The 13,049-nt window shown below is 46.5% G+C and overlaps 1 protein-coding gene across 8 annotated transcripts in view; it reads left to right on the top strand.

Annotated features, from left to right (window-relative positions):
• The window catches only part of PXK (PX domain containing serine/threonine kinase), a 55,859-nt gene that overhangs the window by 29,429 nt on the left and 13,381 nt on the right, over nt 1–13,049 (top strand). For 4 of the 8 annotated variants that reach the window (XM_010851588.1, XM_010851594.1, XM_010851592.1 and 1 more), the window contains exons 11-16: nt 1,275–1,353; nt 3,763–3,811; nt 8,039–8,116; nt 8,651–8,737; nt 9,181–9,250; nt 12,450–12,509. In XM_010851588.1, the coding sequence (XP_010849890.1) occupies nt 1,275–1,353; nt 3,763–3,811; nt 8,039–8,116; nt 8,651–8,737; nt 9,181–9,250; nt 12,450–12,509 (423 nt within the window). Of the gene's footprint in view, nt 1–1,274; nt 1,354–3,762; nt 3,812–8,038; nt 8,117–8,650; nt 8,738–9,180; nt 9,251–12,446; nt 12,510–13,049 lie in introns of all 8 variants that reach the window. The other 4 variants (XM_010851587.1, XM_010851589.1, XM_010851591.1 and 1 more) reach the window with 1 other exon arrangement.

The raw sequence follows: 13,049 nt of genomic DNA, 5'->3' as shown, positions 1-13,049 counted from the left end.
GGACAACCACAGACTGGACACCCGGCAGAGGACAGCCCGCCAGGCCCAGATTAGGAAAGGCGGGCAGGAAACCCTGGATCCAGGAGTTCTCCCAGCATCACTGAGGGGCTCTTGTAGGAAGGAGGGATGTCAGGGCTGATGCAGAGTCACCCAGGGACCCTTTCCTCCCCCCAACAGCCAGCTTACAACCCCTTGGGGCGGGGGTGGCAGGGGGCAAGGCAGCTCTTGGAACATCACACCTTCCACGCATTCGGGTCAACCTCCACCAGCGTCTTTTTTGTGTCGTGAGATGGTTCCGAGAACAGGCCCCGAGACTACTTTGGGTTGAGTTTGAACAGCTGAAATGGAACAAGTGACCTGCAAGTAAAAAAAAAAAAAAAAAATCTGGCTGTTTTTGTAAATAAAGTATATGGGAGGATGTATATAGTTTGTATGCAAATATTATATACCAATTTGTATAAGAGACTTGAGCATCTGCAGATTTGAGTATATTTAGGGATGGAGAGGTTCCTGAACCAGTGTCCCAGGGAGACTGAGGGATGACTGTATGTAATAAACGATAGTTGTGAAAACTTGCTCCGTATGAAATGTCTTTTTCATTTGTGATAATTTTTTTTTTCCTGGTATAACCAAGTATTATATTAAGTTTAGAAGTTTGCCTCAGTTTCCTTGAATGTATCTCTTTACATAAAGTAAGAATTCATTTGGATATGTGAAGAATTAAATGTGTGTATTTGTGTGGGTAAAAAGCATAATGTTAATAATAGTTATTTCTGAGTGGTCAAATTATGAATGGAAAAAAAAATCTGGCTGCTTCTGTTTACACTGTCCAAGGTGTTGGATGGTGAGATACCAACAGTTGGCACTTCGTATGTTGGTTTTGACTAAAAGCAGGCAAGCAGAGACATGTCTTTCAAGTTCAGAATTTTACTCATGTGTGGTGTTTACTTCTCTTTTATGAGAGCAAACACGTTTATGAATGATATCTTGAGTCCTTCCTCCAATTATCTGTGCAATATACTTAGCTTTCTGTCAGCATGTGGTTCCTAAATCTTTTTTTTTTGAGTCATTGGGAGTTGTCAGCATTGCCAGCAGCCCCCCTTCCCCCTCCGCCCCCTGCCACCACGTATGCCATCTGTCTGTGCGTGAAGAGTTTTGACACTGTCCTGATGAGCCCACAGACAGTTGTTGAGAAGTGGTGTCAAACTTTTCATCACCAAGTGGGTTTGCCAGCATGTTCTGTGGAACTAAAACGTGTGTCTGTTCATTTTAAGTGGCCGTGTTGGAGTCCACGCTGTCTTGTGAAGCCTGTAAAAATGGCATGCCCACCGTCTCCCGGCTCTTGCAGATGCCGTAAGTCAATCCCACGCCTTGGCTATAACCTTCCTAACCGTGTCGAGCCCCGGACCACTGGCCCAAGTGTCCAGGCCCAGTAGAGACTCATCTGCAGTCCCCGCAGAGCCTGGGTGGCCTGCTTGCCGGTGGTCACTTGCCACATGACATCCTGACCTTCCCTCGTGGCCCCTGCGCACCATAGTCTGACTGCTCTGTCTTCACACCCGTGTCGTCTTCACGTGTGTCTTCATGTGTGTCTCTCCCTGTCCACGCAGGCATTGTGTGTGTGGACACATGGCAGCCCCACACTTGGGAAGTACTGAAGAGGGGCAGCCCTGTTTCCATTCATCGCGCGGCCCACAGCGGTGGCTGCTTCACTCGGCGCTGGTCGGGCAGGGTCTGGCCTCCAGGAGGGGGGCTGCCTGGCTTCGGCCTCACCTGCATGTGTTTATTCATTTCTTCACTGGGTAGCATATGTCTGACATGTGCCAGGCCCTGTGCTGGGGCTTAGAGATGAATGGTCAACTGAGGCGGGTCAGATAGTGCTTTGGGGTCTTTTTTAAGGTGCATGTTCCGCTCCTTCACGGAAAGGCAGCAGGATGGTTCAGAAACATGTGTCTGAGTTTAGACAGACCTGGGTGTGGGCACAGCTTTAGCGCTTTCCTCAGGTGACCTTGGGCAGGTTTCCTAACCTCTGGAAGCTGAGTTTCCTCATCTATAAATGGGGATAATAATAGTCTCCACCTCAGAATGCTGGTGGGAGGATTTATTGGGATGATTCCTCGTACAGGCCCAGTTACTTAAGAAGTGCTTATTAAAGGATAGTTAGGCAGAGTCTATTTTGTGCTCTGAGATGTACCCAGTGCTCTGTCAGCAGAGGTATTCGGGAAACAATTACATGAGGAAATGAGGCAGGACAAAAAAAGTACATACAACCCGAGTTCAGGGGAGGCGGTGATACTTCAGATTCCTGTGTCCCAGTGGGTCTGTTCCAGTCCGAGGCCCTGGGGAGGATGCGCTGTACAGAGCAGCCCGAGCCCCTGCCCCGTGAATGTGACTTTTCAGTGTTTCACTGACATTGGGGCATGCCTCTGTGAACCAGGCACAGTCAGCAACAGTGCAAACGTGGGAAAATTATTCTAGTCATTTTCACCATTCACTTGTAGAACACATGCCTTTGTTGTTAGGAAACGGCCTCTATCCACGTCAGTTTACTTGGGTTTGTATTTGCACCCCCTGCTCCAAAGCGCTTACGTTTTCCTCCCAGCCTTCCAGTTCTAAAGCGAATCCAATTTCTTTTTTCCTTCACTTAAGTCTTTCTACCCTGTGGGCTTCAGCCTGGGATAGCATTTGGCGAGGTGTGAATTCTGCTCAGTTAAAAACGTGTTGTCTGGGAAGTAAGTGGACCCCTTGGCCTCGAAGGGGAGAGTTTTGTTTCTACCTCTAGGCTGCCCAGGGAGCGCTGTGGGGAAACGCTAACCCTGTCTCTTCTACTTGAGATGTAGTTACCCTTTTTCAAAAGCGGCGTAAGGAGAGACTTACGCCGAACCATTTGGGCAGTGCCCAAACAACCATTTAGTCAGAACAGTTCAGAATTCCTCACACTATTCTTTTTAATAGCATACTTTCAAGGAGAGAATTGATATTCTCCAAAAGCTGCTATTTCTTCTTAAGAGAGCATGAGAAGCACTACTTATCCTTAAAAGAAGATTATTTTCTCTTGTTGGATTCCAATCAAAACAATTCCTTTTTACTTACTCACACATTTTTATTATATTGAGCTCTAGAATAAATTTTATCCTCCTCGGGGACCAAAAAAAAAAGGAAAATCAATCATTCTGTTTAGAAATATCTGCTGCATATATTAATTGCAGTATAATATAAATAATGGGTTCTGTGGTGGGTGGCTGAGGGGTAAAGAATCTGCCTGCAGTCCTGGGGCCCCAGGTTTGGAAGGAAATGGCAACCCACTCCAGTATTTTTGCCTGGGAAATCTCATGGACTGAGGAGCCTGCTGGGCTGCAGTCCATGAGGCCACAGAGCTGGGACAAGTCTGAGTGACTAACACTTTGACTTTTCATAACCATAATAAGTAACTTGCAAATTTCTTTTCAAAATGTGAATTAATTTACATGAGAAGACTGTTGCCACTCAGTGGGGAAGTCACCTTCCCTACAAAGCTGACCCAGCCCTCCTGCTGAGCTCGGAAATAATGGGGAGTTGGGGTTTCTGGAGGTCACTGTGGGTGGCCTGGAAACTCCTTTGAGTTTATTGATAAACCTGAGGTGGTAGGTTGGACCGGGGCTGGGGGCAATGTGGGGGTTGGGGGGGACTTGATGGGCTAAAAATGTTGTCTCATTCTGCTCTGGTTCTGTTCTGAAAGTACACCTTGCTTAAGAAAGATATTTCTGTTTCTTTTCTTTACAGATTATTCAGTGATGTTCTGCTTACAACTTCCGAAAAGCCACAGTTTAAGGTAAAACAAATTATATCATTTCTTGGTTTGTGTCATGAATGTTTTCTTAGAAAGTTAGTTTTTTATTCAATAAAGAGAAGATATAATATTTATAATAGATGTGGAGTGGGAAAACACATACTTAAGAGTGTTTTTATTGATTTTGGGGGACCTAAGTGAGGACAATAGCTGGGGAACAGCCTCTCTCACAGCTCTAAGGAACAACTGTGAAGAGGCAGGGGAGCAGCCAGAATATGTATGAACTTTTTGCTGGAAAAACCACTTGTAGTCAAGCATAAAAAGATTGCTGCTAATCACAAAAGACAAACATCTCTAGTTAATGATTTTAATCGCTTTTTTTGGTATGAAAGATGCAGGAATCTGGGGTCATTGAAAATTTTCCTTAGGTGTGCATCTTAACTCTCTAGGGTCTGCTTTCCTGTTTTTCTCCACCCTGAGTTCTTATACCCCCCAACCCCCAGGGGTGGGCAGTTGCAGTGGGTTGCAGCTTAATCCTTGAGGAAGAGGAATGGCCAGCAACATTTTTCATTTTACATAAAGAAAAATTGAAAAGAATCTAAATGTTTTACAATCTTGAAGTAGTTTAATAATTTACAGTACATGGATTGAGTGTGTTTTATCTAATGAAAGTGAAATTTACGAAGACATTCTAGTAGCATGGAAAGTGATTATTATTTGGGCTAAGGGAGGAAAGCAGAATATAAAATACAGTGTGTAGGGACTTCCCTGACAGTCCATCGGTTATGGGTCTGCACTTCCAATGCAGGGGCACAGGTTCGATCCCTGGCTAGGAAATTAAGATCCCACATGCTGTGTGGTATGGCCAAAACAAAAATAGTGTGAAAAAATACTTCTGTCTAGAATAAGGACTGGAAGCAAGTATCCTGGGAAGTAGCCATGCTATGCAGTGTTGTGGAAACAGCAGGAGATTTAGAGCTCCCCAAAACCAAGTTGATGCCTTATTTGCTTTGGTGATAGCCTCTAATCACCTCCCAAAGGTTCCATGACATTTGACTCTTTGGACCAGGTCGGTTTTTACTGCTGGGGCTGCGCTGTGCATTGTGGGATGTTGAGCAGCACCCTGGCCTGTGACCCCACTAGAGGGGAGTGGTACTCCTTTTCCACCCCCACATTGTGTGGCAATCAAAACTGCCTCCAGACGTTACCAGCTGTCCCCTATAGAGGGGAGGAGGGCAAGATCACCCCCATTTGAAAGCCGCTGATGTATGGGCAAAGACCTGTTCTGTGGGTCTATGTTTACTCGTGTAGAGTTGGTGAGTAAAACCTGACAGCTGTCAGTGGACAACTGAGGTGATCCAGAATACCTAGTACAGGGCTGGGCCCCCCTCAGCGCTCACTTTTAGCATTGTTTTGGATAGTAGGGTGTTGCGAGTATGCTCAGTCATGTCCGACTCTTTGTAGCCATTTGGACTGGAGCTCTCTAGACCCCTCTGTCCATGGGATTTCCAAGGCAAGAATACTGGAGTGGGTTGCCTCTTCCTTCTCCAGGGGATCTTCCTGACCCAGGAATTGAGGCTGCGTCTCTTGCATTGCAGGCAGATTCTTTACCACTGAGCCAAAGGAAAACCTTTGGGTGGTAGAATGAAGGGTAATTCTCTTTCTCCTTTCTACAGTCCCCCCAAACCCATAATCTTACAATGAAATTAAATTTACTGGGAAAAAAGAAAGAAAACACCAAACAAGGTGGTGTCTGAAGACTTTATAGGCAAGGGAGAGGCTTTCTGCTGTCCTATTTTGCCAGTTAGAAGGGGCTTCCCTGGTGGCTCAGATGGTAAAGAATCCACCTATAGTGCAGGAGACCTGGATTTGATCCCTGAGTTGGGAAGATCCCCTGAAGGAGGGCATGGCTACCCACTCTAGTATTCTTGCCTGAAAAATCCCCATAGACAGAGGAGCCTGGTGGGCTAGTCCATGGGATTGCAAATAGTCAGACATGACTGAGTGACTACGAATAGCACACAGCAGAAAGAATAGCTTCTTTGGATCTGAAGTTGGAGCGAAGGAAAAACTTTGGAATTCATGTCTTTTTTACTGAAGCTCTTCCGGAAATGCATTCAGCCTTGTAAATATACTCTCCTCAAGTCTAGTAGTCCAGCCCAGGGGTTATCATTAGCCCTTGTTCTTCCCCCAAGCTAGAGAGTCTGTGGCAAAGATACTGTGATCTTAAAAACCATGTTAATCTCTTGTGTGTCTGTTTTCTTTCTGGAAATATATACAAGAGACTGGTGATGTTGGTTGTCTCCATGGAGGGGGACTAGGTGGGATGCTTTTTTCTGTGGATATACCCTTTTTATGCCTACTGAGTTTTGAACCATATCACTGCATAGTACCTACTCAAAGCTTTTTTAAAGTTAAATTTTTTGAAGAATTTGTTGTTCTTGTTCAGTAGCTAAGTCATGTCTGACTCTTGCAACCCCATGGACTGCAGTATGCCAGGTTCCTCTGTCCTTCACTATCTCCAGGAGTTTGCTCAAATTCATGTTCACTGAGTTGGTGGTACCAACCAACCATCTTATCCTCTGTTGCCCACTTTTCTTCCTGACCTCAATCTTTCCCAGCGTCAGGGTCTTTTCCAGTAAATCACCTCTTTGCATCAGGTGGCCAAAGTATTGGGAGCTTCAGCTTCAACATCAGTCCTTCCAATGAATATTCAGGTTTGACTTCTTTTAGGATTGACTGGTTTGATCTTGCAGTCCAAACGACTCTCAAGGTCTTCAGCACTGCAATTTGAAAGCATCAGTTCTCTGGCACTCAGCCGTCTTTATTGTCCAACTCTCATATCCGTACATGACTACTGGAAAAACCATGGCTTTGACTATATAGACCTTTGTTGGCAAAGTGATGTCTCTGCTTTTTAATATACTGTCTAGGTTTGTCATAGCTTTCCTTCCAAAGAGCAGGTGTCTTTTAATTTCCTGGCTGCAGTCACCATCCACAGTGCTTCGGAGCCCAATAAAAAAAATCTGCCACTGCTTTAAACTTTTCCTCTTGTATTTACCATAAAGTGATGGGACAGGATGCCATGATCTTAGTTTTTGAGTGTTGAATTTTAAGCCAGCTTTTTCATTATCCTTTTTCACTCTCATCAAGAGGCTCTTTAGTTCCTCTTCATTTTTGCCATTGGAGTGGTATCCACATATCTGAGATTGTTGATATTTCTTTTGGCAGTCTTGATTCCAGCTTGTGTTTCATCCAGCCTGGCATTTCACATGATGTACTCTGCATGTAAGTTAAAATAAGCAGGGTAACACTGTACAGCTTTGTTGTACTCCTTTCCCAATTTTGAACCAGTCCATTGTTTTGTGTCTTGTTCTAACTCTTGCTCCTTGACCCCCATATAGGTTTGTCAGGATTCAGGTAAGATGGACTGGTATTCTCATCTCTTTAAGAATTTTCCACATTTGTTGTGATTCACACAGTCAAAGGCTTTAGTGTAGTCAATGAAGCAGAAGCAGATGTTTTTCTGGCATTCCCTTGCTTTTTCTATAATCCAACAAATGTTGGCAATTTGATCTCTGGTTCCCTTGCCTTTTCTAAACCCAGCTTGTACATCTGGAAGTTCTCGGTTCATGTACTGCTAACACCTAGCTTGAAGGATTTTGAGAATAACCTTACTGGCATGTGAAATGAGCACAGTTGTGCAGTACTTTGAACATTCTTGGGCATTGCCCTCCTTTGGGATTGGAATGAAAACTGACCTTTTCCAGTCCTGTAGCCAACGCTGAGTTTTCCAAATTTGCTTGCATATTGAGTGCAGCACTTTCAAGCATCACCTTCTAGGTTGTCTCTTTGTTCCATAGGTCCGTCTTTATGCCAGTATCACACTCTTTTCTGTAGCTTTACAATAGGTTTTTGATATAAATTTATTTATTTGCAATAGATTTTTGAAATCAGGGAGTGTGAGGCCTTAGGTTCCAACCTTCAAGATCGTTTAGGTAATTTGGGATCCCTTGAGAATTGACACACTTGAAATTATCCATCATGTTTATGTGTTCATTTAGTAATATACTTCTTGCTGAAAAATGCTAATGAGGTGAGTGGGTTGGGATAGCAAGAGTGGGCAGGATAGGAGTGAAGTGGACGGCTTGTAAGTGATTTCCTTCCAGGAATCCTCCTTGATGAGCAGCCATTTCTTCATTCAAACCATGACTTGAGAGAACCTCCAGCCAGTTTCCTCTGTAGATTATGTACTTTCTCTTTTTTCAGATCCCCACAAAGTTAAAAGAGGCATTGAGAATTGCCAAAGAATGTATAGAAAAGAGACTGATTGAAGAACAGAAACAGGTAAACCGCTAATAGTTCCTCTTTGTCTTTTGGTGTTTTAGCATCCCCATCCTCTGCTGTGGTGATCACAGTGATTTACTTTTAACAGATCGTTCATTCCATAAACATGTCTTGCATACTTGCTCTGGACCGGGCTCTGTGTTCAGTGCTGTGAGACAACTGAACACTTCACAGTCCTACCTGCAGAGAGCTCAGCCTGTGGCAGAAACAAACGTGTTCACAAAGGATGGTCACTCTTTATGACTGGGCAGACTGGGTGGTTGGGGGGTCATACATGTTTCATACTCTGATGGTTCTGGGGGCCACACTCATTTTCTCTGAGAGGGAAAGGCATGTAAGGACCTGGGGGTGCAGAGGGAACAGTCTTCATCTGCTGGCATACTCTTCTCCCCGACATCCAGACCCAGTGTGGAGGCAGACAGGCTGAGCACGGAAAGCGTTTTCATCCAGATAATTTGATTTGGCGAAACATGGTAGAAATTTTCATTAGCGTAGGATATGCTTACATTTGTGGTGAACTGTGGTCTCTTAAAGATCCACCAGCATCGAAGACTGACGAGAGCTCAGTCTCACCATGGATCTGAAGAAGAAAGGAAAAGGAGGAAGATTTTAGCTCGAAAGGTAAGCCTGATGTCTCTGTGAATTCTTTCTTGTGAATGCTTGACTCCACGTGAAGAAAGTTCTAGGTCAATGACGTGCATTTAGTTCATGACAGATCTCTGTGCTATATCTTTCTGAAAGCTTAAACTTTACAGATGGCTGGTTAGCTGCTTCTCAACAAAAACCATATAATAGTGTCAGCAGAGAAACGGACCATAGAATTTCCTGGCTTGCTGGCCTGATGATGGCCTTACTGTAATTGTGGGGAAGGGTTGGCCTGAGATTGTAAACTCAGCATTCTTGGTTTTTATTTCTCCCTTTAGTTTTGGCTTGTGGCTTCTTCACTGTTATGAGGCCCAATATGACCTTGTGTGTAGCTAGTTTATAACTCTGTGCCTAGAAAATGTTTTTATTCCGGTATGTTCATTCTTTGCTTCCTCCCCCCTTTCTTTTTTTTTTTAAAGAAGTCAAAACGATCTGCTGTTGAAAATAATGAAGAGCATTCAGCAAAATACAGCAACTCCAATAATTCAGGTAACTGATTATAGGTTATAGTGGGGCCTGGGTCCCAAAGATTAGTACCAGGAGTCTAGGTTCTTGGGTTCTTCTACTGTATATAGCACAGGGAACTGTGCTGAGTGCTTTGTAGCAGCCTGGGTGGGAGGGGAGATTGGGGGAGAATGGCGTATGTATGGCTGAGTCCCTTTGCTGTCCACCTGAAGCTTTTATAACATTGTTAATTTGGCTATTCCCCAATATAAAATAAGTAAAAAAAAAAAAAAAAGAGTTCCTGGGTTCTACTAGGTGGTGTGGTGACAATTACAGAAAACAAAAGAACTCTGTTCCCAGGGAGGAGTTGCCATAGCATTGAAAGTCTCACAGGACTCATGTACTAGAAGGGACTTCAGAGCTTAACGGGCAACGAGCCTCTTCACCGATCACAGGACTCGATCTGTCAAAGATGAGCATCAGCCCTGGAATAAAACCCCACCCAGTAATGCAGTGCAAGGCCTCCTGCTTATCAGGAGAGGCTACACTAACTGAAATGGCCCTAAAGCCTGCCCTCTGCTCTTTCCCCACGTGGCAGAAGGGCACGCCCTCCTCCATTAAGGAGAGGTCTTCCCAGTGTGCGGGGATCGCAAAAGGAACATTCCAGAAGGGCGAGCAAGGCACAGAGAGCACTGTCCCTGCCCCACCCAGCTGGCTTTGGGCCTTCATGTCCCCATCTCTGGAGATCAGATCAAGGGACCCCCTGGGACCTTGCAGTTGTTCTGCCTTTTGAGTCTGTGAAGTGGAGTTCCACATGGAGAAGGGAAGGTTTCATCCTCATAGGTGCAGCTTTGGCTCAGCCCTGGAGGCCAAAGGAAGGGGATTTTTTTTTGTTTTTTTAGGTTGAGGGATAGTTGCACATACTTCCAGTCAGGATAAGGACCCAGTAGAGACAGAGAACCTGAAGATGCAAAAGAGAGAGTGATTGTTGAGGGAGGCAAGGTGAGAGGGTGCTGGAAGGCCACGGAGTTAGGATCAAGAGCCCAGCTGTCAGTCTCAGCCTTGGAGAAAACCCATGCATCCTTTCCTGGTGTCAGGAGCAAGTGGAGTAGGTGAAGAGGCAGAGGCATTTGAAGTAGAAGGGAGAGAGGAAATTAAGGGTGTTCACAGACCATGCCTTCTCAGACCTTTTCAGGGAAGTCAGTGAGGAAGACATCTGCCAGGGGCAAGAGAAGAAGTGAGGGGTGTGCTAGACCTAAAGGCTGGGCTGGCCGCCACCAGAGGATGCAGGCTGTGTAGGTAGAGCTGGAGCTAGAAGAGTTGGGGTGGGAGAAGATTCTAGACTCCGGGAGGGTGGAAACTATGCTAGCACCACTGCTTGGAGAGTCAAGCCAGAGAAGGGCTCAGGGGGAGCTAGCAGGGAGGAGAAGGAGCCCCTGGAGGTCCGTGTGAGGACCAGGGCTGGCTCCCTGGGGATGGAGGCTGGGAGAGGAGGAAGGGGCTGGAGGCTATTGTGGCTGGTGCATAATTTCAGAGTTGGAGGTCTGTTTTCTCGTGGTTGATGGAATGGACATGGGCCAGTCATTTTCATCATTAGCCTGAGACTCGAGTCTTCAGTCAGCCTGTCACACTGGCAGACACTCTGTCTGATGTATGCTTCTTTATAAAGTGGAGAAAGCCTGGCTCAGTGTCTCCACCTGCCTGCTTGCAGGGCTCTATGCCAGATACATAGGGGCTTCCCTCATAGCTCAGTCGGTAAAGAATCCACCTGCAATGCAGGAGACCCCGGTTCAATTCCTGGGTCAGGAAGATCTGCTGGAGAAGGGCTAGGATACCCACTCCAGTATTCTTGGGCTTCCCTTGTGGCTCAGCTGGTAAAGAATCTGCCTGCAATGTGGGAGACCTGGGTGCGATCCCTGGGTTGGGAGGATCCCCTAGAAAAGGGAAAGGCTCCCCAGTCCAGTATTCTGGCCTGGGGAATCCCATGGGCTGTATAGTCCTTGGGGTTGCAAAGAGTCGGACACGACTGAGTGACTTTCACTTCACTTCACTTATGCCAGATGCAGCCAGGTGGGAGGCTAAGGACTCCAAGACACCACCTCAAGGAATTTAGGAAAGCCAGGAAGCTGTTGATAGAAATGTATAGATCATCTCCAGATCCCACTGAGTCACAAATGCAAACCTTCTCCCCTTTAAAACCCATGTTAGCACTATAAGCAGTGTCCTATCACAGTGGGCTGGATTTTGCCATCTTTTTCAGTAAAACACCTCCCATGTTTTATAGAAGATGAGAGAATATTGCAAATAGTGGAAAGGGATTCAGCCGGGGGGAGGGATGGTTTAATTAGGACATTTCTCCTTGTGCTCAGTGTCTGTGATGTGGATGATGGGAGAGCTGGTGGCAGGAGGCACCCCCAGGGCAGGTGGTGGCCTCAAGGGGCGAGGTCTCAGTTACCTGCAGGGAGCTCTGGTAGTCCTTCGCTAGGACATCCATGTGAGGGAAGGGGCTTGTGTGGGCTATTCTATTTGTTCACTGGGCTACTTCCAGGTTTAAGTCAGGAGGGTGTATTCTGGGGATTTCTGAGCAGTGGAAGTGATGCTGGGGAATTTGGGAATATTTGAAATATAACAATGTTACTAGGTCCAGGAAAAGCATACAACTTATGGGAATATGCACCTTATTTTGTAAATAAGGGTATTTGCTGAACTTCAGGTAAGAAAAAGCCTGGGAAATCCACACACTGAGGAGGCTGATCCTATCCAGTTTGGTGTGCCTGCTGGTAAAACGGCACTCCACAGGGAGCATTGCCGGGTGGATGCGCTGGAGAACTCTCGCTTCCTTTGAGGAGGCCTCCACCAGAGTGCCCTGCGCCCCTCTGTCACCTGTTCTGCTGTGGCTCTCTCATTTGTCGTTCATTACCCCGGGATAGGGGTTGGGTCCACAAGAGAGGCTATAGCTAATTGCATAAACTGTTGGATGGCACAAAGCTGATTTCAAACCAGGCAGGCTGTGGGGAGCAGTGGGAGGCAGCGAGGCCTGGGGAAGGAGACGTGCCCTGCACTGCGGTGGACGCCTGCAGTCATGGGTCCAGTCCCTGCACTCTGTCCCGCCTGCCTTTTCCCACCAGGTCCACACGTGAGCCAAGTGCAGAGGTTCAGACAGTGGTAGGTCCCAGCTCAGGCCACATTCCAGATGTCTTTCTTTGGTCCCCATGAGGGTTTTCTCTGTTTTCTCTCTTAGCAGGATCTGGGGCCAGCTCACCTCTCACATCTCCGTCCTCACCGACTCCACCCTCCACAGCAGGTCAGTGACAAGGCAGAGTGACCTGCTTGCCTCCCCTTCTGCACCAGTGGGGAGAAGTGTGGGGCTCTTGCTCTTCGTACCTTGGCTCAGACATTTGAGGTGTTAGAAGGGACCATCCTCCTCCAGAGAAACCAGTCGGGGTGCAGATCAGCAGTGTCACTTGGGAGAAATGAGGGTCTCGATTTCCAAACTCAGATTTCAAGGGGAACGAAATAGTTGGTTTTAGGGCCACTCACCTACCCCCTACCTCCAGCTCGCTCTCTTTGCTGTAAAGCCTCATGCAGGCTCCTTAGATCAGACCCTGTCTTGGTATAGGCTCAGGCTGAACAAAACAACTGTGCTGCTGCCCAGAGGCCCTATCCTGCCAGGACTCTCTCCTCAGGGAGCCCAGCCACACTGCTGGCTTTGTCACAGAGCGCAACTGGTGAAATGCCCGCCTAGGAGTGAAATACCCACGGAGCTTCTGATTTCCTGATAACCATCTGTGCTCTGTTCTGCTCTGCATTTCATCATCTGACTACTTTTCTGTGGCTAGCCAAC

Source organism: Bison bison, unplaced genomic scaffold (genome assembly GCF_000754665.1).
Source record: "Bison bison bison isolate TAMUID 2011002044 unplaced genomic scaffold, Bison_UMD1.0 scf7180017864304, whole genome shotgun sequence".
Taxonomy (NCBI): Eukaryota; Metazoa; Chordata; class Mammalia; order Artiodactyla; family Bovidae; genus Bison; species Bison bison.
The sequence above is the reverse complement of the archived record's forward strand: the minus strand, read 5'-3'. Positions and strand labels throughout refer to the sequence as shown.